At 49.0% G+C, this 25,777-nt stretch overlaps 7 protein-coding genes across 7 annotated transcripts; 3 read left to right on the top strand and 4 right to left on the bottom strand.

The window, feature by feature from the left end:
- Positions 1 to 98: 98 nt before the first annotated feature.
- On the top strand, positions 99 to 4,933 carry VC83_00554 (uncharacterized protein; the record flags this gene model as incomplete). The annotated part of the gene is made up of 17 exons (XM_024464245.1): positions 99 to 254; positions 309 to 866; positions 917 to 1,261; positions 1,309 to 1,443; positions 1,494 to 1,560; positions 1,608 to 1,739; positions 1,787 to 2,712; positions 2,779 to 2,935; positions 2,988 to 3,320; positions 3,379 to 3,461; positions 3,511 to 3,645; positions 3,697 to 3,929; positions 3,977 to 4,100; positions 4,152 to 4,197; positions 4,246 to 4,396; positions 4,447 to 4,595; positions 4,650 to 4,933. The coding sequence occupies 17 exons, from the start codon at positions 99 to 101 to the stop codon at positions 4,931 to 4,933; spliced, it is 4,014 nt and encodes a 1,337-aa protein (XP_024328641.1).
- A 339-nt stretch (positions 4,934 to 5,272) lies between these two features.
- On the bottom strand, positions 5,273 to 7,002 carry SES1 (Cytosolic seryl-tRNA synthetase; the record flags this gene model as incomplete). Its single annotated transcript, XM_024464244.1, has 6 exons — positions 5,273 to 5,467; positions 5,524 to 5,892; positions 5,945 to 6,454; positions 6,506 to 6,667; positions 6,740 to 6,810; positions 6,870 to 7,002. 6 exons carry the CDS (start codon positions 7,000 to 7,002, stop codon positions 5,273 to 5,275), a joined length of 1,440 nt encoding a protein of 479 aa, XP_024328642.1.
- A 372-nt stretch (positions 7,003 to 7,374) lies between these two features.
- RHB1_1 (GTP-binding protein) lies at positions 7,375 to 8,544 on the bottom strand. Its single transcript, XM_024464243.1, has 4 exons — positions 8,365 to 8,544; positions 8,167 to 8,306; positions 7,968 to 8,096; positions 7,375 to 7,907 (listed from the first exon to the last, which is right to left on the bottom strand). The coding sequence occupies exons 1-4, from the start codon at positions 8,417 to 8,419 to the stop codon at positions 7,668 to 7,670; spliced, it is 564 nt and encodes a 187-aa protein (XP_024328323.1). The 5' UTR covers positions 8,420 to 8,544; the 3' UTR covers positions 7,375 to 7,667.
- Positions 8,545 to 15,308: 6,764 nt separating this feature from the next.
- VC83_00551 (uncharacterized protein) lies at positions 15,309 to 16,060 on the bottom strand (the record flags this gene model as incomplete). The annotated part of the gene is made up of 3 exons (XM_024464242.1): positions 15,309 to 15,575; positions 15,623 to 15,823; positions 15,887 to 16,060. 3 exons carry the CDS (start codon positions 16,058 to 16,060, stop codon positions 15,309 to 15,311), a joined length of 642 nt encoding a protein of 213 aa, XP_024328643.1.
- A 3,014-nt stretch (positions 16,061 to 19,074) lies between these two features.
- Positions 19,075 to 19,915, top strand: VC83_00550 (uncharacterized protein; the record flags this gene model as incomplete). Its single annotated transcript, XM_024464241.1, has 3 exons — positions 19,075 to 19,426; positions 19,500 to 19,780; positions 19,836 to 19,915. Exons 1-3 carry the CDS (start codon positions 19,272 to 19,274, stop codon positions 19,913 to 19,915), a joined length of 516 nt encoding a protein of 171 aa, XP_024328324.1. The 5' UTR covers positions 19,075 to 19,271.
- Positions 19,916 to 20,033: 118 nt separating this feature from the next.
- VC83_00549 (uncharacterized protein) lies at positions 20,034 to 20,501 on the top strand (the record flags this gene model as incomplete). The annotated part of the gene is made up of 2 exons (XM_024464240.1): positions 20,034 to 20,054; positions 20,133 to 20,501. 2 exons carry the CDS (start codon positions 20,034 to 20,036, stop codon positions 20,499 to 20,501), a joined length of 390 nt encoding a protein of 129 aa, XP_024328622.1.
- Positions 20,502 to 22,326: 1,825 nt separating this feature from the next.
- VC83_00548 (uncharacterized protein) lies at positions 22,327 to 25,771 on the bottom strand. The gene is made up of 3 exons (XM_024464239.1): positions 25,580 to 25,771; positions 22,923 to 25,517; positions 22,327 to 22,869 (listed from the first exon to the last, which is right to left on the bottom strand). The coding sequence occupies exons 2-3, from the start codon at positions 25,362 to 25,364 to the stop codon at positions 22,582 to 22,584; spliced, it is 2,730 nt and encodes a 909-aa protein (XP_024328621.1). The 5' UTR covers positions 25,365 to 25,517; positions 25,580 to 25,771; the 3' UTR covers positions 22,327 to 22,581.
- Positions 25,772 to 25,777: the final 6 nt, after the last annotated feature.

The raw sequence follows: 25,777 nt of genomic DNA, 5'->3' as shown, positions 1-25,777 counted from the left end.
AAGTAATATGATATCTTTCTACGTTCTGCAAAATGATATAATAGCTCTGGAGGCCTCATTGGCATAAATTTCAACTCCCCGCGGCATCTGACATCACAATGGATTCCACCGATCCTGTGTCAGTTGCGCGTTCAGGGCGCAGGAGCTCCCAGGCTCCCCGCCCTTCAAATGAGAGCTATCGCTCCATTCGCAGACGTAATTCAAATTTAAGCTCCTCGAGCTTCATGGGCGATGTAGAAATGGCACATGATGAGGTCTGTAGTTTTACCGGCTTTCTATAAAGGCTGCAAATACTTACATATATCTAGATCTTTTCGGGCCCCATGTCCGAGAGCGTGCCCACAAGCGTCACATCATTTGCCCATCACAGAGCAAGAGCAGATTCCACCGCTGGCTTTACGTACTTGCAGCCTGCAGATGATGCCCAGTGGCATGCTACTGCGGCTGGAGACGAGGAGGCGTTGGAAGATGAAGAAGACATCTACCATGAAGATGGCTACGAGGGGGATCTCTACGAGGAGGATTCCGCAGGATTGGAAGCCGGGGAGTTGTCAATGAGACGCATGTCGTCAAATTATTCCCGGGGTTCTGTACATGACCGTTTACTTCAGAGCGACAGTGGAATATCTGAGAGCCATCCGCACGGTCGAGGTAAGGTGAGCCAAAGGATATATATCGTCAATGAGGACTTAACGATTGTTGTGGCCGGCTTTAGGACGAGTCAGGTGGGCTATATTGTCTATGGCATTATATGCGTAATAACATTCGGTCTGGCCTACCTTTTATTCCGCTGGATTCCCAAATGGCAGGTTTGGTTGACTGGATCGCCGACCCCATTACGCGATTGCTCCTGGGTGGTTGTTGAGGTATGATCACCGCAACGTCGTCAATTTGCATGGGCTAATGATTGCTACAGAATCAATGGGGCGAATTTGTTATCCAAGATTTAAATATCATCGACTATGAGAAGCCACTTTCAACCGTCTTTGGTGCGGAAAAGCATCGTCAAACATCATACGAAGATGATGATCCCATTTTGCCAAAATTGAGGCTTCTTGATTATCGTTATATGAGATTCTGCTTCCATCCTTTCAAAGGAAGATTTATATCAATTGATAGCTGGAAGGATCCCTCCTGGGTCGATGTCAAGTCTATCCGGGTTGGGATTGATGGCGAAGAAAAAGATACCCGTGAAGCAGTATTTGGAAGGAACCTTATCGACATCAAGGAGAAGACTATTCCCCAGCTACTTATGGACGAGGTTGGTCCCTTCCGAGATAACACCCTTTTCTGCAGCTAACTTGCCAGGCTTTTCACCCATTTTATGTCTTTCAGATAGCTAGTATCATTTTGTGGTCTCTTGATGAGTACTACTATTACGCCATGTGCATATTTGTCATCTCGGTTGCGAGTATCACAACCACTGTTGTTGAAACCCGTTCGGTACGTTTTCTTGTCGAAATCCAAGCACAGCTACTAACTAACACTTGAAGACCATGAAACGGTTACGAGAGATCTCGAGATTCGAGTGTGATATACGGGTTCTCCGTAATGGCTTCTGTAAGTTCCCCTACCATACTCACTGGATGATGCTGATATTGGCTAAGGGCGCTATATTTCGTCAAGCGAATTGGTCCCTGGAGATGTTTACGAAGTAACAGATCCAGTACTATCACAATTTCCATGCGACGGCCTCTTAATATCTGGCGACTGTATTGTAAATGAGAGTATGCTGACTGGTGAGTTATGTATACCGAGATTTCTCCCATCTTACTAACAGTGTTAGGCGAGTCAGTGCCAGTTTCGAAAACGCCGGCCACGGACGAGTCGCTCCAATACATGAATTTAGCAGCAACATCGGTCGCGCCTGAAGTGAGCAAACACTTCCTATTTTGTGGCACCAAAATCATTCGTGCTCGCCGACCTCAGGATGACAAAGATGATGAAGCAGTGGGCCTTGCAATGGCCGTTCGCATTGGATTCAATACGACCAAAGGAGCGCTGGTTCGGTCTATGCTTTTCCCGAAACCATCAGGCTTCAAATTTTACCAGGACTCATTTCGATATATCTCGGTCATGGGTGGAATTGCTCTACTTGGTTTCACCGCCTCCTTCGTCAACTTTGTGCGACTGGGACTTGCTTGGCATTTGATAATTGTTCGCGCATTGGACCTTATTACTATTGTTGTACCCCCTGCCTTACCCGCAACACTAACTATAGGAACAAACTTTGCTTTATCGCGCCTCAGAAAGAAGCAGATTTTCTGCATTAGCCCGCAACGAGTCAATGTGGGGGGCAAGATTGATCTTATGTGCTTTGACAAGACAGGCACACTTACGGAGGAAGGACTAGACGTTCTAGGGGTGCGTGTTGTGGAGGGCCCTGCAAATAGATTCAGCGATATATTGCTTGATGCACCATCGTTAGTTCCAGGAGCTTCATACGAACGAGATCCTACGGTAGATTACGACACCCACAAGGCCACACTTTTTACTATGTCGACGTGTCATTCGCTGAGATCAGTTGAGGCCGGCCTAGTCGGTGATCCTCTGGATTTGAAGATGTTTGAGTTCACTGGATGGTCATTTGAAGAAGGTCAGCAAAACTCAGGCGAGCTTGACGATGATGAAAGTAAAGGCATTTCACCTTCAACCGCGAGGCCCCCCACGGAGCTGGAGTATGGCCTTCGTGAACCTGATGGCCCAGAGAATGTAAGTGCCTTCTATGCCTTGCATACTGGCATGCGCTAGAGGATTATTTGCTAACAGCGGTTCCAGTCGACTCCCATTGAGCTTGGTATTTTAAAGTCGTTCGAGTTTGCGTCTCACTTGAGGAGATCAAGTGTAATTGTGAGGAATTTTGGATCTCGTGGGGTCGATATTTATGTCAAGGGTGCTCCCGAGTGCATGAAGGATATCTGCCGACCTGAAAGCTGTAGGTCGCTTCACTGATGTGTATTTGGAGAAAACTGCCTAACTCAGACCAGTCCCTAATGATTACGACGAGCTTTTGACATACTATACCCATAGAGGTTTCCGAGTCATTGCCTGCGCACGGAGACACATACCTAAATTGAGCTGGGTCAAGGTACAAAGGATGAAAAGGAGCGAAGCCGAATCGCAACTTAATTTTATTAGTCTTATCATATTTGAGAACAAATTGAAGCCAAGCACTCAAGGTGTTCTCGAAGTGCTTGAAAAGGCCCAGATAAGGAAGCTTATGTGCACCGGCGACAATATTTTAACCGCTATAAGCGTTGCAAGAGAGTGCACTTTAATCGACAAAACTGCCCATTGCTTTGTCCCTCATTTTGCTGAAGGTAAGTCGCTATCCGAAGGAACATTTTATAGCTTACAACCACTAATGATATGTGACAGGGCATTTCCAAGATCCAAATTCTCGTTTGGTCTGGGAGAGCATAGATAACCCCATATACCAACTGGATGGTCGAACGCTTACAGTATGCCCCCCCAATAGTATAACCATGTTTCAAACGCTGATTTTTATAGCCGCTTCCACCTCCCGCTGAAGGAGACGCCTCATTGCCTTATGATATATCAAACCTCAAAAAATTCTCTCTAGCTGTCAGCGGCGATGTGTTTCGCTGGATGATTGATTTTGCTTCTCCGGGAGTCATCCAAAAGGTTCGTGATGAAATGTCCAAAGACACATACTTTTGCTGACAGTACTTCGAGATGCTTGTTGGAGGCCAAGTTTTTGCTAGGATGTCCCCTGACGAAAAACATGAACTAGTAGAAAAACTACAGAGCATCGGTTACTGTGTCGGATTCTGTGGCGACGGGGCAAATGACTGTGGAGCACTGAAAGCCGCTGATGTTGGGATCTCCCTGTCAGAGGCAGAGGCTTCGGTTGCAGCCCCATTCACAAGCAGAATCTTTGACATCACATGTGTCCCAGAGGTTATTCAGTAAGATCCACTGACCTGCCCCTTTTGCCTACTAATATTATGAATAGAGAGGGACGTGCGGCTTTAGTTACCAGCTTCAGCTGCTTCAAATATATGAGCCTATACTCCGCAATTCAATTCACTTCCGTCAGCTTCCTATACGCCACCGCATCTAACTTGGGGGATTTCCAGGTATGATACTACTCAAATTCAATGAATGTTTAGTAATACTAATTGCCATAGTTTCTTTTCATTGATCTGGTTCTAATCCTCCCAATTGCAATTTTCAGTAAGTTGCACCCCTTTACAATGCGAACAGTTCTAACCGCCTCATCAGTGGGTTGGACCGGGCCTTACCGGATACTCTCCAATAGGCGTCCTACAGCCAACCTTGTGTCTCGCAAAGTATTAGTTCCACTTATTGGGCAGATATCAATATGCATTTTGATCCAAGCCATTGGGTACATAGTTGTGCAGTGGCAACCTTGGTATGTTACCCTTCATATTAGGCCTCGGCCCATAACTGACCGGCGGGCAGGTATATCCCACCACACTTGGAAAAAGAGAAGTCCAATATCGAAAATTCCCAGAATACGACACTTTTTCTAGTGTCCTGTTTCCAGTATATTCTCTCTGGTATAATTTTAAGCGTTGGACCACCTTTCAGGCAGGCTATTGGACAAAACCGTAAGTTTATCCTTCAAGTAAATACGCAGGAACGATTTACTAACGCAAATACAGTCCCGTTCGTCGTTACGATCGTGACAGGGTTGCTGTTTTCATCATACATGCTGTTCGATCCTTCTAAGTGGTTGGCGAAGTTCATGCAACTCACGGAAATGGACTTAGACTTTCGATTCTTTATTCTATCCCTCGGGGCTGTATATTTCTGCTTTGCTTGGGCCGGGGAATCAGTCATTTTCCCAGCTTTATCCAGATGGATTGGACAGACCATACGTAAAGTTATCAAGTCTCCGAAACAGCGCAAAGTCTACAAGTTGGTTCGAGAGCAGCTCCGTATATAAAAGCAGCTGCGTCGTTGGATAGCAGCTCCCAACGGCATATGCAAATTGTGTGTAATGGGTGGAATGGGGGGTGGAGGTGAGTGAAGGAGAGCAAGGGGGAGTGGAGGCGATGGATTTGGCAGCGCCGTTAGATTAGATGTAACATTAACGTCATGGGATTATAATCCATACGTAAGTCAAGATTTCAATTGAGATTATGAGACGAATCGTCAAGGTTCATAACATGGTAGCTTTCTATTGATGTACGTCAAGCATAAATCTAGCTCTGAAGTATAAAAACAAACCAGGCAATCTTTCTGCCGTTGATTTCATATTTCTATTCCGTAAAGAGAAAGCTTTTCAGGTGCTTAGGTCCTTCAACGTTTCTGTAACAGCTGCCGCCCCACCAGCAACAGCGCTCGCGACTTTACCAGACTTTTCGGCCTTCGCCTTCGCTTTCTGCGAAGTGGAATCCTTTGGAAGCTCCTTGGTGAATGGAATGAAGTCAGGAGCATCAGGTAGGTACTTTCGGAGTGGCTCGGGTACGGTGAATCCCTATAGATGCTATTTAGTGGTTTTCTCGGAGGTGATTGGAATCGTGGGCAACTTACATCTTCGGTTTGGAAGTTTTCTAGCAGACAGCACAACGCGCGCTCGGTTGCGCACAGTGTAGAGTTAAGAGCATGGACATACTTCTTCTTGACATCCGTTTGGAGCTTGTTGCCGAATCTAATCTCAAGTGCCCTCGACTGGTAGTCCGTGCAGTTCGAGCAAGACACGAGCTCCTTGTACTCGCCTTGGAAGGGAAACCAGGCTTCCAGATCGTACTTCTTCGCTGCGGCATTGTTCAAGGCACCAGAAACGATGGCGGCAACGCGGTATGGCACGCCCAACGACTTATAAAAGTCCTCGGAAACGGTGATCATATCTTCGAATGCCTCCCAAGACTTCTCTGGGTCGGTAAGAACAAATTGCTCAACCTTTAAACACAAAGTTAGCACAGAAGTCTCTTTGGAATGGGGATTGCCTTACCTTTTCGAATTGATGAACACGGAATATACCCCAGGCATCACGACCGTGCGAGCCAGCCTCTCTTCTATAACAAGTGCTGAAACCAGCATACTTGATAGGAAGCTCCTTGTTCATAATCCACTCATCGGCATGGAAGGCTGATATCGGCTGTTCGGAGGTCGCGATAAGATACTTATCATTTTGAGCATCGCCATCCACGACTTTGTAGAGCTCTTCATCGAACTGTTCAAGCTGAGCGGTCTTTGCCATATACTCCTTCAGCATAAACTGAGGTGCCTGTAATGCGGTATATCCTCTCTCCGACAAAAACTGAAGACCATAGTTAATCATGGCTTGGTTCAAAAATACACCCCAGTTTCTCAGAAAGTAGCCACGGTGGCCAACGACCTTGACACCTCTTTCTGGGTCATATCCATCCAGGCGTGTCAGGACTTCGTGATGGGACAGGACGTCGCGTTTCTCGACAGAGAATCCCTCGGGCGCCCACGCTCGCAGCTCGACGTTGTTGTCCTGTTGTCCGGTTAGATACTCTACACCAAATAAAGTATCTGAAAGCCCTACCTCGTTGTTGTGAACAGGCACAGACTCGTGGACGATGTTCCCAATGGTGGCAATCTTCTTCTTCAGTGCAACGTCCTTCTCACCGGCAAGTTCGATCTTTGCCTTCTTTTCTTTCTCTAGCTCAAGCTTCTGGGCCATGAGCTCAGATGCATCTTCCTTGGCCTAATAAAAATCGGTGGTCAGTTGCGCCTCCAAAGTGCCCCGCGCCTGGTTGTCTGAACTATCACAACGAACCTTCTTCTTCGCACCGATCTGCTTTTGTATTTCATTGATCTTCGTGTTCACTTGGGTCGCTGAGTACTGAGCTGTTGAAATGTATAAGCGTATGATCTTCGAGAGGTGTGGATTCGTGGGGCGCGTTTACTCTTGCGGTGATCTTCATACAGCACGATAACTTCGTCCACAACCTCTTCTGGCGCATACCTCCTCCTCTGCGACTCTTTGATCTGCTCCGGGTTTCCGCCCTTCTCGACGATGAAGTCGAATACGTCAAGCATGTTTGCGACGTTCGGAGCTTCCGATACAATGAGGGTAAGGCTGTGGTGCTGGTGAAGTTGTTGTCTGTTTGGTGGTGGGTGGAATCTTTTTGGCCGCCTTTGTTGGTGGGGTAAATTCAAGGTGGGAGGACCACCACGTCCCGCAGCTCGTCACATGTTCTCAAACCACGATTTGGAAGACCATATTGACTCGTGCGGAGTAATCGCTCACAACGAATAATAAATAAGAAGTGATAAAGTTTCTGCGAGTCAAACATACACTATCCAAAGATTTATACTTGTCTTTTAGGTGCTTTGGCAATGCATAGTAGCACTGAACTCGATCAATCGATACTGCCATGCCTGACAAACAGATATCAAAAATATTAACAACACGGATCTTGCGATGCGAACATTGCCTCTGCTTTATTATTCTGAGCTATCCTATCTATTGCAGTAAAGCCGAGTTTGTCATAGAGATGAGGTAGAGTTGGCCTGTGGGTTTCGGGACCTGCTTGACAAATCTCTTGTGCCATGCTCCTTTCAAGTCGGAAAAGGCCACACTCATGGGGGGCTCTGAGGCAGATATATAACTCCGCTGAACCCTCCAACCTATCTAATAGGACGGCCATGCCTCAATTGCCACGGTGTATGTACCGACCAACACATAATCATTCCTCAGGTCTCTACATAGCCAAGCACTTATTCCCCCCCGTCGGCTCATTTGGATTCTGTGACTTCTCGATCTGTGCAATCATCAACTCAAATGCCTTGGTGACATTCTCATTGAACTGCGCGCTAGCTTCCGTCCACGCACACGAGTATTTCTCTGCCAGCTGTTTGGCATCTTCTGCAGTGACCTGGCGCTGCTCGGGTCGCAAATCGCTCTTGTTGCCGACAATGACGACCGGTACCCAATCAGTTCCCTAATACAAATGTTAGAATGTCCGCGCTCTCTGTATGTGGCATGCTGGTAGGGACCATACCAAGTGGTTCAGAATCTTGTCACGGATGACCTGTACCATCTCGAACGACTGCATCGAAGCAACCGAATACACCAGGATATACCCATGGATCCCAATGAAGTGCTTGGAATTAAGTATACTGTATTCATCCTGGAGCAACAGTTAGAAAATATAATTCAAAAACATAATGATATCACGTGAAACGGAGATGCTTGCTCACCTGACCAGCTGTGTCGATGATATCTGTTGCGAATTCCTGGCCCTTGTACTTGATAACTTTGCTGAAAGTATTTTCAATCGTGGGATAGTAGCTCTCCACGAAATGTCCGTCGACGAACTGGACCGTCAGGGAAGATTTGCCTGTAATATCATCATTAGCACATGTGAGGTTTGTAAGGGAATCAACATGGCAAATAACCAACTGATCGCGAGCCCACAATGGCAATCTTCCGTTGCTTTGGTGGAGGCGCCATTTTTTATGTCCTACGTATTGATACGTAATGCTTCGTTCCTGGATATGGTTCCTTAATGAAGGTTTGTTGATGTTCTGCTTCCTCGATCGAATAATCGAATAGTAATCGTCGTGACCAAATTTTCGCTTCGCTCAAGGTTGGAGGAAGCGATCCGCGCGGTTTCAAAAATGAGCAGAAGCGATGTGCTCGGTTTCGGAATATTAGGCTATAAGTACCATTACATAGTAATTTGTATGTAAAGGTACATATATCAATAATTGTAAGAAATTATCACTTCATTACTCCCACGCTCACTCCCACACTCACTCCAACGCTCACTCCCGCTCTCGCTCTCGCACTCACTCTAGCAGCTTCTGGGTCCCGAATTGGGTCCCGATCCTCTAGTGGAATTAGGTTGCTAGCTTGAAGAAGAGCTTTTACCCTCTTTTTCCAGAGGTGCTCTACCCTCTAGGCCTCAACCCCAGCTCTTTTGAGCTGGTTATTAGCCCAGTTTCTAGCTGTAATGGTGGGTGCACCAGATGTGAGAATCTAGCCACCCAAGGAAGGGATGAATTTACTAAGACAACACACTGTCTTAGAAAACAGAGCCAAAGGGTCGTAGCTTAGACTATTCCACAACGCAGCAATCAGGTGTGTGATGTAGTGAAGTGGTTCAGACAAGTTGCAACAAATGTTGAGTCTGGGAACTCAGGGGTAAGTCAGAGGTTAACACCTCACTGACTTTTCAGAAACAAGGAGTAACAAGATGAATGCTTGGAAGCGTGGAAAAGACGTGGAAGTATGTGATAGTCGATTTACTGTAAGGATGCCTCCTTACACGGGGTACCCTCGGACCCGTAAGACAACGCGGAATAGGCGACATAGTAGTATAGCAGCATAGATGTTCTAGGGTCGGGGTCGATTCGGGCGGCAGACGGGAGTGGATCTACCGGTACGCTAAGGCCTAGCCGAGTCGGACCCCATTTAGGTACATAAGGGGTAGGAAGCTATAAGCTCCCCTTTCATCTTTTTTGTATCCTTCGTAGTAGACCTATAGGATAGAATACAGCATCACCTCCGACTCGCACTCCCATATGCACCTACGGAGAGCCGTATTCCCTGTGTCCTTACATTATACAAAAAAGATCACGCTTGCCGGGGACGGCCGTACCTAAATAATATCCCACAACCGGAACGACTCAGGAGAACTGTCGAAACACCACCGACCGCGACTCGGTGACATTTCGAAGTAGAGACCTGATGACTCCAAATAGCCGTGACCCCAGAGAACTCACGGACAGCCAGTGGATCAGGGTTTGATCCTGCAGAGCAAGCTGGTAAAGTCGCCGACGCGTTGGCGCCGAATAGGATACGAGATCCTAAAGAACCCCCTCAAGCACAGAGGCAATTGTGAACAAGAGTGTTGATAGCTACGAGCTACCGGAAGTCAAACTCTTCCGTATCGACTGCGACTCGATACACCCCCGAATCAAGATGTCGCGCAAGACGACACAAAACCCACCACCCGACAATGACGGTCAACCGCTACGAATGACAACTAGGCAAACCGCCACAGCGGGCACGACCGCAGGGCCATCCGAAAGCCCCCCGGATCGCATAGCGAACCTCGAGAACGAGATGTGGGAGCTCAAGGCGATGGTAGCCAGCCTCGTAGCTAGCCAGACCCGAATACCGTCTACGCCACCACCGGCTGCCGACGCCCCAGTGCGCACCATTGAGGCCGACGAAGACGAACAGCCTGCACCGACAATGCGAAACACGCCCGGCACCGTTCGACTGCCACCTGTCGACAATGCGCGCTCTCCTTCAATCCCGGGTCTACCCCGACAGTACACCGTGGACCCTCCGAACCGTTACAAGAAATCCACCATCTCTGAGAAGATTACGCCGCTCAGCGATGGGATAGAACATACCTTTATGCAATGGAGCGCGTCCATTCGGGACCGACTTGTAGTCAATGAGGACCACTACCCTACCGACGTCTCGAGAAGAGCGTTGATATGGGGAACTACGACCGGCCTGGCAAAGAAATATCTGGAACCCCAATACCTATCGGATACGCATGGCTTCCAGAGCGCAGACGAAATGATGGACCTATTAGGATCATATTACCTTACGGGTAATGAGACCGAACAGGCCCGGAACGAATTCGACGATATGCAGATGGGCGAAAAGGGTCACTTACACGAAACCTTCCCCGAGTTCAAAGCCCGCTTCCAAAGTGCGGCGATTACGGGACAAGTATCACAATCGGAGTGGTTTCAGTATATGTGGAACAAGCTCACACCGCAATTCCGCAGCCGCGTGGCGGTCGTGAAGGACCAATGGAAAGGCGATTACCTCACCATGGTCCGAGCCTTAACCGCCTTCGACCAAGAGCGACGCAGGAACGGCGAGTTGAGCTCCCAGTCCAAGAGCGGCGAGTCGAGCTTCCCAGGACGGGCCCGCCTCGGCTCATCCAGGTTCCCGCCTGTGGAGGCCGCCAAGACCCAACCACCGAAGACGACAAGAAGTCCGTTGGGTTCCTTCCAGAGGACTCCTTTCATACCCACCGCCCCCAAGCCGGACATAACAGGTCGCGTGCGGACCGCCGTGCCGGCTGCGTCTGGAAACTGTTTCAAATGCGCGAAGCCCGGTCATTTCCAGGACAGGTGCCCGCTCAACCCCACAGTCAAAGAGATTGACCGCGAAGCCCCTGAACCCGAAGAGCAGTGGGAGGAGGCAGTCGAACTCCAATCGGATGCGTCCCTGGAGGAAAACGACGAGGCCTAGGGAAAGGCTCCTTCCTAGGTCTACGCAAATGTGATCTGCGAGATCTCGACCTACAAGAACTCTTGGGCGGAACCCAGTTATTAGTCGACACGACGCTGAGTCTGAACGGACTCGGTGTGCAAACGAAGGCTCTCGCAGACACAGGAGCAAACGGATACCTCGTCATCAACAAGCCCTTCGCGCTACGACTGTCGAAGGCGCTTCAGAGCCCCATACGGAAACTGCCCTACTCTGTACCCATACGTGGTTTTCAGCGAAAAATCCAAAGTCACGTATCGGAGTATATTCGGTTGCACTTAACAGTCGAAGGACGCCGAATATATAACTGCCCCTTTGTGCTCCTGGACCTTGGAGCGCAAGATGTGATAATTGGGAGGAAGCTTTTCAGCCGCTTCCGAATACTACTCGACTCTGCAAAGAGCCGGCTAGTATGGCCAAAGGAGTACCCGCCTACTCCTAGCTGGAGCAAGGAGATCACCTTGCCCTACCACTCGCGCGAAACGTCCATTCGACATCCTTCTCACCAGTCGGATGCGAATCGTAGGGATGCCGCAATCCACCACGAAGACAGACGCCGCGCAGGCGGACGCTCGATGGAAATGAAAGTGATAATTTCGGACTCCGGAATGACCACCGACACTGCCCCGAGTACACCTCAGATCCCAGGGGTACCTTTCTTGCCACCGGCGAAGCCTGTACCAAGCTTCACGCCGGTGCACATCTGCGAGATCGGTGCAAACGCCTTCCACCACGAGATGATGCGAAGCGATGCCGAGTTCTTCCAGACCAGCCTTTACGAGATCGATCAGATCATTCGGGAAAAAGAATCCGAAGAGGATGACGAGACGATATCACTCATCCAGGAGAAACTCCCGCCTGTGCACCGAAAGTACACCGACGTCTTCTCAAAATCGGAATCTGATAAATTACCACCACACCGGGTATACGATCATAAGATACAGCTAGAGGCGCCGTTACCAAACGCTTTCTCCCCGCTCTACCGGCAAGGCACCAAAGAGCTTAAGGCTACCAAGCAATACCTGCTGGAGAACCTGGAGAAAGGCTTCATCGTCAATAGCAATAGCCCCTTTGCGTCCCCTATACTCTTCGTTAAGAAAGCGGACGGCAAACTGAGGTTCTGCATTGATTACCGCAAGCTGAACGGACTCACCCGCAACGATCCGTACCCTATACCGCGCATCGACGAACTACTTGGACGGGTGTCGAAAGCCAAGATTTTCACGAAACTAGATATCCGACAAGCCTTCCATCGCATACGAATGCACCCTGACTCCGAAGAGTATACTACCTTTCGGACTCGATATGGATCTTATAAGTGCAAGGTGCTGCCGTTCGGACTGACCAACGGCCCCGCAACGTACCAGCGCTACATGAACGACGTCCTCATGCAATACTTGGACGACTTCTGTACGGCTTACCTCGACGACATTCTCATATACTCCGAGGACCCTACGGAACATATAGAGCACGTACACAAAGTCCTACAGCGCCTTCGTGAGGCAGGGCTACAAGCCGACCTCAAGAAGTGCGAGTTCAATGTTACCCGAACTAAGTACCTGGGTTACATACTGACCACTTCCGGTGTCGAGGCGGACCCCGACAAGATCGAACCCCTTCGAAACTGGATTCGACCGACCACCGTTACCGGTGTGAAATCCTATCTAGGCTTCTGTGGGTTCTACCGCCAGTTCATACGCAATTTCGGGAAGATCGCGAAGCCCCTGACTACCATCACGAGCCCCTCGGAGCCGTTCCTATGGACTGAGGAATGTGAGAACGCCTTTGAAGAATTACGGCGGCAGCTACTAGCGGTGCAGGCACTACACCACTTCAACCCCGAATTGCCTACGAAGCTAGAGACCGACTCTTCAGACGGAGTCGTCGCCGGCGTGCTATCACAAGAGCACCCGGACCAGCTCTGGTACCCAGTGAGCTTCTACAGCCACGTCCTTACCGGCCATGAGATCAACTGGGAAATCCATGACAAGGAACTCTTCGCCATCGTGAAAGCGTTCGCGAAATGGAGACCTGAGTTGGCCTCTGTTACGCAGCGAGTCGAGGTGTATACGGACCACCGCTCGCTCGAATACTTCATGACGACGAAGGTTCTCACCGCGAAGCAGGTGCGATGGATGGAACTACTATCCGACTTCAACTTCCACATTACGTATACGGCAGGTAAGAATAACCTGAAGGCTGATATTCTGAGCCGAAGAGACCAAGACCTCGTAATGCAACAGAAAGTCAAGTTGGATAGTCGTGCGAGGGTGTTGCTTGGCCCTGCCCGCCTACACCCCCGTATCAGTGCCGAGTTGGCCGACAGTTATGTAGCATCGATCAATGCCATCGACCCCCCAAAGGCGCAGATGCCCTTCGATCTGATCGAGGCACTATGCGTAGACAACCGGAAGTCGTTCGCCGAGACACGCGCGAAACAACCCTTACCGGATGGGTACGCCCTAGCCGACCAACTCCTCCTGTACAAAGACCGCCTATGTGTGAACCGCCACACCGAGCTGTGTACGAAACTCATCCGAGACGCGCATGACCAGGTGTCGACGGCGCACCCCAGCGGCCGGAAGACCTACCAGTTGCTTGCCCAGAAGTATCGCTGGGTCGGTATGGAAGCAGACTGCATACGGTATGTGCGTAACTGCGCGACATGCCGCCTTTCGCACACCAATGTCACAAAGCAACAGGGCTTTCTACACCCCCTACCGGTACCCGACTACCCTATGCAACACCTTACGATGGACTTCAAGGAGTTCCCAAGGGACAAGCACGGGTACGACAGCATCCTAGTGTTTATGGACCGCCTCGGGAAGAGTTCGGTGACCATACCGTGTTATAAGACTACAGATGCACGACAAATGGCGCAGCTGTTCATCGAATGGATATATCGATTCGGGCACACCCCGGTATCGATCGTCAGTGACCGCGGACCCCAATTCGTGTCATCCTTCTGGCACGAGTTCTGCCGGATCATCGGCGTCAAGATCAAGCTGTCGACAGCCTATCACAAGCAGACCGACGGGCAGACGGAAATCATGAATCGGTATATCGATCAGAGACTGAGGCCCTTCGTATCACATTACCAGGATAACTGGAGCGAGCTCATTCCCATCATGGATCGGGTGCAAATGACCCTTCCCCATGCCTCGATCGGAATGACCCCCTACCGACTCAAGTACGGAACTGATCCGCGCACCAGTTGGGACTGGGAAACCCCGAAAGCCACGACCCCTAGGGAAGTCATGAACCAGAAGGAAGCCAAAGCAGTAGCAAACCGCATGCACTCCGCATGGATTTACGCAAAGGAGAACATGGCCAAAGCACAAGAGGATATGTCTAAATACGCGAATCGACGCCGACGAGCCATTGACTGGGACGTAGGAGACAAGGTTTACCTATCGACCAAGAATCTGAAAAATCACCGCCCTAGCCGTAAGCTGGGGCAACAATGGGTCGGACCCTATACGGTACTGGAACAAATCGGACACGCCTTCCGACTAGACCTACCGAAGGGTTCCCAAATACACGATGTCTTCTCTCCAGACGTACTCATCAAGGCTCCGAATAACCCGCTGCCCGGTCAAGCAGCGCCTGAGCCAAGCAGCGAAGTCGTAGACGGCCTAGAGGAGTGGGAGGTCGAAAAGATCCTCGCCGTAAGGATCCGGCGAAAACAACTTCAATACCAGGTATCCTGGGTCGGATACGATCCGGACCCGGAATGGTACCCCGCCTCAAACTTTAAGAACTCCCCCTACAAAATCCGGGAGTTCCACGCGGAGTACCCAAACCTGCCAGGACCACCGCAGGACCTACCCGGCTGGATCACGGAATGGGAGACAGGCAAACCAAGCTACGATCACGAGAGGCACGGCAAAGCAGAGGAAAACAGCGTCGTTGCTACCTACGACACTAAACTAAACACCCTCTAAGCCAGGGCACCCTCAGAGCCGTAGCCCTTGCGGAAGCCACCCTTCCCAAACGTCTCACCGGCGTCGCAACAAGCGGCTACCACCATGAGAGACGAAGGGTCGAAGTGACCCCACGCGAAAGACCACGCCCGAGTTCCCTCCGGCACAGGGCCCGTTCACCCAATCGGGTTCTCCCCATTCCCCTCCTCCTCCTCCCCCCTCTTCCTCTTCCCGCCATTGCGGGGAGCCACCGCAACAGCCCCGGCCAACTTCCCCACCGCCTTCTCCACCTTCGCGACCGCAGTCGCCACGAAGCTCACCTCCTTCCCCACCTTGTCGGTGGTTTTATCCACCGTCCCCAGCAAGGAGACGGCGCGGGCCTGCCCCGCGAGGAGCTTCCCGTATCCTCCTTCAACCCCTCCACCGCGGCGGCGAGGTCCTACCTAGGAGTCAGACCCAGAACAAGAACAACAGAAAGGGGAAAACTTACCTTGATGGCAGCGAGGGTGGCCAGCCCCTGAATGTACTGCGCCCCCTCAAAGGGGGAGCGCAGGGCCGGCATGGCGGCGCTGGAGAGGTCGGCCACGCGCGCGACCTCCTTGTAGGTCTTGAGGGTGGTGGCCGGGACGGGAGGGGTGGCCGCTTCGGCGGCGACGATGGCGGCATATTCCTCCTCGAGGAACCAGAGAATCTATCCCCCAGAAAGTCAGCACAGGAAACCAACCACCAGACCGAACAGCACCCGAGAACTCACCGGCACACATGGTGCCTTCTGCTTCACGCAGTAGGCGCACTTGGAGCTTTTCTCGCTCCAAACGCACTCGTGCTCCATGGGAGCATCGTCGGGTGTCCCAATACGGCGCACGCATCTCATACAGAGGACGCGGTACGCAGCCGGGAGGGCCCCGGGGGGCAGCAGGACGGGCATCTTCGCGAAAAGGTTTCCTACAAAACCGTCAGCCCCAAGCCCAGAAGTTATCACCTACGCGTCGGCGCGCAATCATCACCTACTCGGTCGTCTGGTTTGTTTTGTTTCCTATGAAACAATCAGATTAGTATACAGTATACGAACAAGAGGGGCTACTTACTGGATTCGGGAGGAGGGTTCGTAGGCGGTGTTGTTGTAAAAAGAAGCCTTCGAATCCTGGGTGGAATCGGTTGCTCCATAACAACCGCTTAGAACAATGAATTTCTGAGGAGTAGTAGCGCGCGCACAGTAACTAAGAAACTCGCGACGCGCAACACCACAACTGGATACTATACGGTGCCAACTCGGACCTCAACAATCCGCTTTTATTAGGAACAAAGCACGCTCCGCGATCCATCCCACGGACGCATTCAGCACCACGATCTTCGAACAAAGACTACCTAGACCATACCGACACTCGGCTACCATTCGGTCGGCACACGGAGCCACGCGCTTTGAGGACAAAGCACTCTCTCAAGGGGGGGGGTAATGTAAGGATGCCTCCTTACACGGGGTACCCTCGGACCCGTAAGACAACGCGGAATAGGCGACATAGTAGTATAGCAGCATAGATGTTCTAGGGTCGGGGTCGATTCGGGCGGCAGACGGGAGTGGATCTACCGGTACGCTAAGGCCTAGCCGAGTCGGACCCCATTTAGGTACATAAGGGGTAGGAAGCTATAAGCTCCCCTTTCATCTTTTTTGTATCCTTCGTAGTAGACCTATAGGATAGAATACAGCATCACCTCCGACTCGCACTCCCATATGCACCTACGGAGAGCCGTATTCCCTGTGTCCTTACATTTACTGTATTGTCTGCTTGCCCTTTCTTAAGGAAAGGGCAATCCTATTTATGCTAAAGGAGTGTAGTTCTCTCATTTTCCAAGACTTTCCATGATTACCAGGCTTGGTAACTGTAGTCGACGTAAGAGAATCCCATAGAACCATCTCTTAGGTTCGTAGCCTATAGGAAGTAAAAGGAGGTCCAAGGTCAGAGTACCCCTATAGACAAATTATGTCATAGACAAATTATGTCATAACTTAACCAATCTTATGGGTAACTAAAGAGCGATGACATGTAATGAATCATAGAGGTTCGTAGGAGCTTTTAGAGCTATCGTTCATGCTCCTAGGCTTCCAAGTTTGCTCTTGAGTTTGATAGCAAACTGAGTGCAACGAATGTCAGTATGACATTATAGCGATGTAATTTTAACAACACTTGAATATCGTTATAATTGAAATATCAGCATACTAGAAACACGTGATTTATATTAAATGACTATGTAAACCAACTATCTAGGATACTCTGCTGCCTCAATGATACTAGGGCTTTAATATCAGTAGTAAGGCATTCTAAGGCCCTAGAATATGATTTTCCAAGCTTGTTCAATCCTTCTGTATATTCTACAAGAACTTGAAGAGCCAAGCGAGCTTCCTATAGTGTTAGCAAAGGCTGTTCTGGCTCTTCTCCTTCTTCTTCGGTCAGAAGGCCTAAATGCTCTTGGATTACCTCTTATAGAATCATATTTTCTTAAGTAGTCGTATCCTCTTCTTCTACCTCTTCATTAGGGTTTAAGAAGCTTTTTAGTGACATGGCGTTACGGATTTTGCTAGCCTATATAACATCTTAGAATAAAATATCAATATTCTTACATAGTGGAATAGAAGTCAGCTAGGTAGTCAAAATAAGGGTTGACTTAAGGAAACAGTTATATATCGTTTGATTTGTAATATCTGTATTCCAAGCTTAAAGGGCCTATCAAATTGCATGTCGAAGTGTGATAATTAAATATAGATCTTCTTGTTTATTAAAAGAAGAGAGCATTATGAGAAGCTGTTGCTGCTAGTAATAGACCTTGAAATTCTGAATAATCCCTTGATCTAAAGGTTGCGTACGGTTTGTTGAATTTAGAGGAAGCCATTTAATTTGAATATTCGAAGGAGGAGGGTGTAATTCAATTCCTGTAATGTAAGCACTGAAATTATCCATCATAAGAAGAACCTGTCGTCCCCCTATATGGCGATATAAAGCTTGAAGCCATTCGACCATAACGATTGTTATATTCTAAGCTTTCGGATTATGCTTCCATACGCTGCCTCCTATTCCTAAAATATTGATTCCTTGTAAAGCTCGTGGCTTTTTAGCTTTTCTAATAAACTAAGGTTGAATTCGGTCTCCTCCTGTTACGTTCGTACATAAAATAACTGTTATTCGTGCTTTATCTTCTTGACGCCTAGAATACTCTGAGAAAGGAGACCTCTCGAGGGTCTCATACGCTAGAATAATCCAGTTTCATCCATGTTATATATATCCTTCTCTTCATATTACTTTGTAATAAGCCGTAGCCCTTCCATCGCTTCCTCTACATCAGGAATTGACCCTACTTCGCCATGTTGAAATCGTGCTTGAATACCATGCCGTTTCTTGAAATTTCCACCGAGTACTAAATTCTAGCTCAGGTTTCTCCCTATAATGAGGGAGTTGATGCCAGACTTCTCGAGCCTTTTCTCGAAGGATTTCACCTATAGTAAACGCCCTATTTGCTTCAACTCGAAGCTGCTAATGCCAAAGGACCTCAGGCTAAAAGCCAGAACGGATACGAAGGGCAGACATTAATACAGCTCCGGCTTCAGTATCTAGCCTCTCAAAAGTGGCACTAAAGGACTCAGAAATAGTAGACTGGCTTACTTTATGACCGTACGTCTCCTAAAACCACTGTATACAGGCTTTCTGCGTAGGCGTAAGGCACGCCGTTGCTCAATTGTAATACCCTGCCGAGCCATTTTACACATACAAAATATAACGATTTTATTACATATTACGGAACGATATCGTAGTATTGTAAAGGAGTCAAAAATTACATATAAAAAGCTAGCGTGGCCTCAAAATTATCGCTATATAGGAAATATCGGCTAATAGGAGATCGCTATAACATGTATGTGCATATTTTTGAAAATCGTTTTACCAACAACCTGCCCATCATCTGTAGTAATGCCTGGGGTTAGACCTAATAACGTCCAATTCTTCCTCCAGACCTCATGACTACTCTTTAAAAGCCATATAACTCTCAATGCAATACGTCGCCCAGCAACCCAGCTTCCAAGGTTTCGGCCGCTCCCTCACGTCATCGTGTCCTGCCTTTCAACCGGACCTGTACGGTCGCAAAGTACGATGCAATCTCACGATTCAATGCCTGCACCTGCACAAAACAAGATAAATAAGCCAGTTGTAGGCTCAAGGCTGGCTAGCGAGTCTGGTCGTCAGTATACCATTAACTGCGTGCTTCAAGAGAAAGACAATAGACCGGAGAAAGTCTATCTTGCCTCGTACGTGATTGAGCTTTCCATTATCTCCCTGTCCCCACTCATTCAGCAGGCTTATTTCGTTTTTGAAACACAGCAGAGATGACGGACACAAGTTTGTCTTCAAGGAGGTCCCCCCCTCGATGTTTGAGCCAGCCTGCGATATGCAGAGATATCTCATTGCGCACGAGCGCAGCTCTTATCTCCGACTCATGCGCGACAGTATCCCCGAGCAATCGATCCTCATATACGACTATGCCACCGACCACTTGCTCAGCCTCGCCCAGAAGGAAATACCACTCGCTGCAAGGAAACGGATCCTGCGGGATGCTCTTCGTGGTCTTGCAGCATTGCATGACAAAAATATCGTTCATGCGGGCACGTCCTCTACCATGAATAATTCCGCTTACAGTAAAGCACTGACCCTGAATAGATGTCAAAGCAAACAATATTCTAGTTAACTATACGAACGGTGATGAAAATATCGTTGTAAAGAGTGTTCAGCTTTGCTGATCTCGAAGATGCTGCGTATGTACCTCCTGGTAGTGACATCGTGGGATCTCAGGTTGGCAATCAGCTCTGGCGCAGCCCTGAGGCTCATGCCCAAGGTCCCGTGAATTCACCCTCTGACATGTTTTCTTATGGTATAGTTGTAAGTTTGCTGCGGCCATTCCCTCCGCATCGCCCTCAAGTGTATATATAGTGTTATAAGACTAATATTTCCTATTAGTGTATATACGTACTCTCCCGGACCGTCATCTTTGCCCCCTCCGCCAAAGAGATAGAAGAGCCTGAGATGGAGCCTCTTTCTATCATTCTGGAGCGTCAACTTTCTTACTTTGCTGAACCTGACACATTCGATGCGCTGTTGCGCTACCTCGGCCCCGAGAGCCTGTGGTGCGAGATTTTCACGGTGGTCCGCAGCGGATTCAACGAGCAGAACCGACGCAAGCCTTTTCGCCTCTGGAAGGTTGAGAAACCGGGCTTCGATAAGGACTTTATGGATCTAGTTGGGGCAATGACAAATTTTGATCCTGCTAAGAGGATTACTGCTCGTGAAGCACTGGCGCACAGGTGGTTTGCCGATGTTGAGGGCTAAATGGAATCGGGTAGCCCCTCACCATTAGCGTTCACCAGCTCAAAGATATCTCGTGTAGAATACAAGTGGACTCTGAGTAGTTCTTGACATTCGTTGTATCGCTGTCTGGAGAAAATGCTGTCAAATGACACCAAGACCATGACCACTTCTGATTACAACCTATGACCTTGAGGATAGTGTTGCCGGGGTACTTTCTCCACTCTTTTCAAGCTCGAAAGCTTCGCGGCTAGCAGTAGGCGTATAGGGTGATTAGAGGATTTGATTTGGCTCAATTCAGCATCAAGTCACCCAGAAGAAAATTAGCCAGGAAGGATCACCCATCCAATCTACTTCACATCCCACTCGAACACGGCTTCCACGATGGCTTCATCGACCTGTGACGCGACAGACAGTCAAACACAAATCAAGCTGCAGGCTTGAAGCGTTCGCGCAGCGGCCTAAATGCACTGGGGCCTGAATCATGCAGTTCGTCGCAAAGTCAATCTGCTCATCCTGTATCTTAATCAGGATACTACGAGAAGAGATACCCCTTCAGACTGGCAGCAGTCCTACTCACCGTCGACTTTGCGACCGTTGGAATCGTTCATGGAACTTTTTTATAAGATCTGGAAACTTACACACCGAAGCATTATTAATTCGTTCATACTTGACGCATCTTTGCTGCCTGAATGTATTGAAAGCCCAAACTGCGCCTGAGCAAATCACATGGGCACTACTAAGCCCCACCTCTTTCTTCATCTCATCATCGAGCTTTGAGTATACTATCAAGGCACAGGACATATATTCGACTTTGAAGACTCGTTTTTTAAGCCACCCTCTACGTCAAGGTGAATAACGGACAAGCTGCTTCGTATATCGTACCCCGCGCTGAGTCATCATATGTTGTGGGCCTTGCAATACTCCTGGAATGCCGCCGATTCGGAACTCTCGTGCCCATTGAGAACTAGCATCCGATATGGACCCTTTGCTTAAGCAGCAGTGTGTTTATCGAAGTGCTATAAGTTAGCCATTCTAGCCTTAAACCACCAAGAACGGAGGGATGGCTAGACCTTCGCCATTAATGCAAACAATCGCTATAGCCCATTCTCGATTGCCTAGCTGAACTGCCTTGCCTCTGCCACGTCGATCAGCGCGTGTAACAACCATCCTAGGGCAAATAACACCCATCATCAAGCCGGTTTCGTCGAAGTTATAGAAATCGCAATCCTAAATCCCATATTTCGCCCGCATATTTTCCACTAGCCGGAACCATCCTCCAATAAGCTCAAACCACCAAAAACGGAGGGATGGCTAGACCTTCGCTATTAATGCAAACAATCGCTATAGCCCATTCTCGATTGCCTCCAATAAGCCCAGGATCTTCGAATAAGGCCCTTTGAAAGTCGTAAACGCGATTAAAACGCGTCTTTAACTCTAGACGTCGTTGTACAAATCGATGTGCCTAGAGCTTTCTAACGCGTTGTCTTCCTTGAGATTCTAAAATCAAATTCGCCATATCTTCCACATCAGCTAGCCGGGGCGCAAATCCTCTTTCATCCTTATCTAATATGTATCGAAGAAGTGATATTTCCTCCAAGTCGGTTAAATTTTGAGCTACCAGTCGATAATCACATCAAGAAGGTCGGCCGGTCATTCGAGCACGTAGTGTAGCTTGAGGGACTTCGTAGCAGCTGCTCGACAGCTTAGTTTTTTCGTCGAGGTTTGAATAGCTTCTATTGTCATCAAAAACACAATCATAATTATAGCAATACAGAGTTTGCCCCATAACAGCAAGTTCTTACTATTATGGCTAATTTGCATATATTTCTGGCGAGATGCAACCCAATGCCAATAATATTATTTATACTACTTACACTCTCAAAAAGTAACGATGGAACAAACCACAATTATATAGCATGGAAAGCAGCCAAGGAAATTCATTTAACATGCTGCTCGTCGCCGGAATTCTATATGGGTATCTCTTTCATAGCTGCCTATTAACCCCCCTGTCCAGTTTATCTACGCCGAGGCCAAAAAGACAGTAAATATGTGCCGAGTCGAAGTGTATATATATCATATTGAGGAGACGATAGGCTTCAGATCATTGTGATTCTTCTGCCATGGTCCCCAGCCTTGCTAGCATCCGCGATAACTTTTCTGTTAGGCCGCTTTGGGAATTCTGAACTTCTACGCCATTCCCAGACTGGGTGTCAACCTGCCTGTGGTGATCAATGAACTCATCGACGGCCACTATCAGAGGTTTTAAACTGTGCCCAGGAAGATCAAGTCGCATTTGCCGCGCAGTATCTTTCGTCAGGGCCAGATACCCCAGAAGCACAGCCAAGTAACCAAACGTTACATTGAGGTTAGCCTCCTCGACGGAATCAACCTGTATAAATGTTAGCATGACAAGTCGTTAAGGGAGCGAAAATAATAACAAACCTCAGGTGCCTTCTCCAGCCCTATCACGAATACCCGCACAGCATCTCTCAAGCTTCCATTGTCAAGCGCTCGTGTTGGTTCGTTTGCCCGATCGCTCCATTCGACCAGATTAATCATGATACCTATCGTAAGGATAAGACCATCCACTGATGTCGATTGTTTCTCTCCGGGTACCATATTCAACAAAAGTTTGGAATCTGATAGAATCGCATTGAACGCGTCATGGATGAATCCTGCTGTTGAAAATATTTCTGAGGCCAGGGAATTGTTGTTGGTGATGTTCAATGCGAGGCCCAACACCAAGGCTTTGGTTGATGAAAGCTCGCTCGGCGCAGCCCGAAGAGCCACATGTGTGATTTCACGAACGATAGCTAGATGACGGCCTCCCCACGGTGTATCTCCAGGGCGACTTGACAAACCCAGAGAACTAAGCTCCAAAATCGAGATTGTAAGATGAAGATCAGCGAACTGAAGTGGTCCCGTTGGCTGCCAGGAAATTTCTTCGGTGTAAAGGTTGACGATCGAAAACAGACTTTCTGCAATTTCGTCGGAAACTATGCTTCCAGCTATACCACTCTCGCGATTCTGCTTGACAACAAAATAAAGGCAAGCAAGAGCAACTAAGCGAGGAGAGAGCTTTTTCGGTTGAACATCCCCCCATATTTGCATCTCCAAAAGTTGTTTATGCTCCTGTGCTAGTAGCGTCTGTGACAATTTGGACATGTTCGTTTTTCGCTGCTGTGATAGGGAGGTAATATTATCATCAACCTTTAAAAGACGGCTGATAAAATCCGAGAACCCCTTGTTGAGCAGGTGAGAAGTTGCGATCGGCGAAGCCGTGGAGTTGAGTAAGATAACGAGGATCGAAGCGATTATGAAGCCAGAAATAATATCTGTTTCATCGCCTAGTCGAAGGAATAGCCGTTGGTCCATCCCGTTAGAAATAAGACTCTTCAGGAAAGCCTTATCATGCGTCTTACTGATAAGATCCAGCAACCCGGATCGCCTCATTGAAGGCTGCTTCGTTGGCACGCCAATTCGCTCACTGAGGTCTTCAACCTCGTCCACGAACCGTTTGTTTGCACCCGCCTGTCTCAGCTCATGGAACGTTCGGATCCCGCCTCCGGGTTGCTTATCGTCTTCCTCGTTATCCTCGTCTAAACTGTGAAGTCGCGTCAAGGTAGGTATTGCTCCCCGTCGTCTCCTTGGTGTTTCTGCAGCCTCGTCTTGGGATTGAGATGAGCTGGGCTCAATGCTGGTAAGAAGATCATGCTCTGCCAGCATTGACCGCTGGCTGCTATACGTAATTCTTGGGCCTGGTGCTTGTGGCGCAACAATGGCTGGTTGCCCAACTGCTACGCTAGCAGGCTTATCCGTGTCAGTCGTCAGGTTGGTATCGGGAGGGACGTCTGAAATCCCTCTTTTAAGGCCAATATCGCTCCGCTGGGCAGCAGGGACGGACTTGGAAGCCTTCTTTTCAGCGAAAGAGTCTATCAATCGCCGTCTTGGAAGTCGTCGATTCGCCCCTCTATCTTGTACGGTGGTGTCCTTCGTTGCCTGGCGGGAGACGCCATCAAAATCATCCCCCAGTAGTCCATTCCACATTTTCACGCTTTTTGGAGTGAGTCCCGTTGGCGTTGACCGCCCACTGAAATCGAGGCCAGAGTCCGTATTGTCACGGACGGGAGTGGTCGTTCCCGGCGCATCGAAGCCCCTAGTCGGCGATTTTGGCACCGGAGAATTCCGACGTGAGGTAATTGATTGGGATCGGTCATTTGTTGGGGAATATGTATTATGTCGCTGTGTTCCTTGGCCTTTATCTTTCTTGGGGGCAGTCGTGGAAGGTGGTTCGCCACGGATGGTGGTATCGGGTTTTGCCTTTGCTCGACCCAGTAAGCCGTGCTTTGCACCAGAGGTAACATGTGATAATGAAGCCAAGTTCGTCGGATTTGATATTTCTTCTCCACTGGGCCGCGTCTCTCTGTGGCGCACAATGCTAGACTTTGGAGCGCGGGCTTTGGATGAGATGTTGCGTTTCGGGGTTGTATGGGGAGCGCGGCCATTGCTCGTATCTGCTGTCGCCGCCTTCTTGACCTCAACGTGCTCTTTTTTTATCCTCTTGGGGGATGCCAGGGGTTGTTTCGCAATGCGTTTTCTCTTGTCTGGGCATGAGGTGCCATTATCGCTGTCGCTCGGAAAGTCGAAAACGTTGGGGTCATCGGTGACTGGGGAAGGTCTGGCTTGCGGGGGCTGAACCTGGATAGAGGTCTCTGCGGTCGGCTCTGTATTGCGTGGAACAGAGTACTGGCGACTCCTGTTGCCTCCGGTGTCGTCTTTAAACGCTTTGGCTGGCGCCAGGTAGTCAGGTCCAGGCCGCCGTCGCGCTTTGCCGTAAGTCGCAAAGGACCTTTTCCGCGAGGTGGTGTCGTTGTTAGTTGCCATCTTGCCTGCATGTGTTACTGAAGCCAGCACAAAAGATGTATCAGCATAAGTATAACATCTCAATGAGCACGAGCACGTTGCTTTATGAGAATAGCCCTCTATTATGCGATGGCGAACGATGTATCGGGAGTCCGGTCGCGTCGAAAGCTGTCACTGTTCCGTATAAGTTAAGGCCAGGATATAGTGAGAATTGGATAATCCCACATCAGACTCACAGATAAGTTGGCCCGTATGTACGTTCGTTTGATGTGCTGTGTCTTTGAGGATGTCTTTGGCGGCTTCTTGAGTTTTGGCTCAGCCTTCCCCACAAGGCCCAGCAGCGCGCAACGGGGTCAACAATCGCTGTGGTCCGTGCATGCGGCTAAAGTCGCAAACAATGGGTGCCACATATTTAAGGCTAAATAACGCTTCTT

The sequence above is a fragment of the Pseudogymnoascus destructans genome (assembly GCF_001641265.1).
Source record: "Pseudogymnoascus destructans isolate 20631-21 unplaced genomic scaffold scaffold_1, whole genome shotgun sequence".
Lineage (NCBI taxonomy): Eukaryota > Fungi > Ascomycota > Leotiomycetes > Thelebolales > Thelebolaceae > Pseudogymnoascus > Pseudogymnoascus destructans.
This window is presented reverse-complemented; position numbering and strand designations above follow the sequence as displayed.

Excerpts from the sequence above, each read along its gene's own strand:
- RHB1_1 (XM_024464243.1), bottom strand. The coding sequence starts at position 8,419 with ATGGCGCCTCCACCAAAGCAACGGAAGATTGCCATTGTGGGCTCGCGA. Across the intron at positions 8,307-8,364 it reads TGTGGGCTCGCGATCAGTTG|GCAAATCTTCCCTGACGGTC; the intron begins GTTATTTGCCAT and ends ATGATATTACAG. Across the intron at positions 8,097-8,166 it reads TCATCGACACAGCTGGTCAG|GATGAATACAGTATACTTAA; the intron begins GTGAGCAAGCAT and ends CTGTTGCTCCAG.
- VC83_00548 (XM_024464239.1), bottom strand. The coding sequence starts at position 25,364 with ATGGCAACTAACAACGACACCACCTCGCGGAAAAGGTCCTTTGCGACT. Across the intron at positions 22,870-22,922 it reads GGCTGGAGAAGGCACCTGAG|GTTGATTCCGTCGAGGAGGC; the intron begins GTTTGTTATTAT and ends ACATTTATACAG.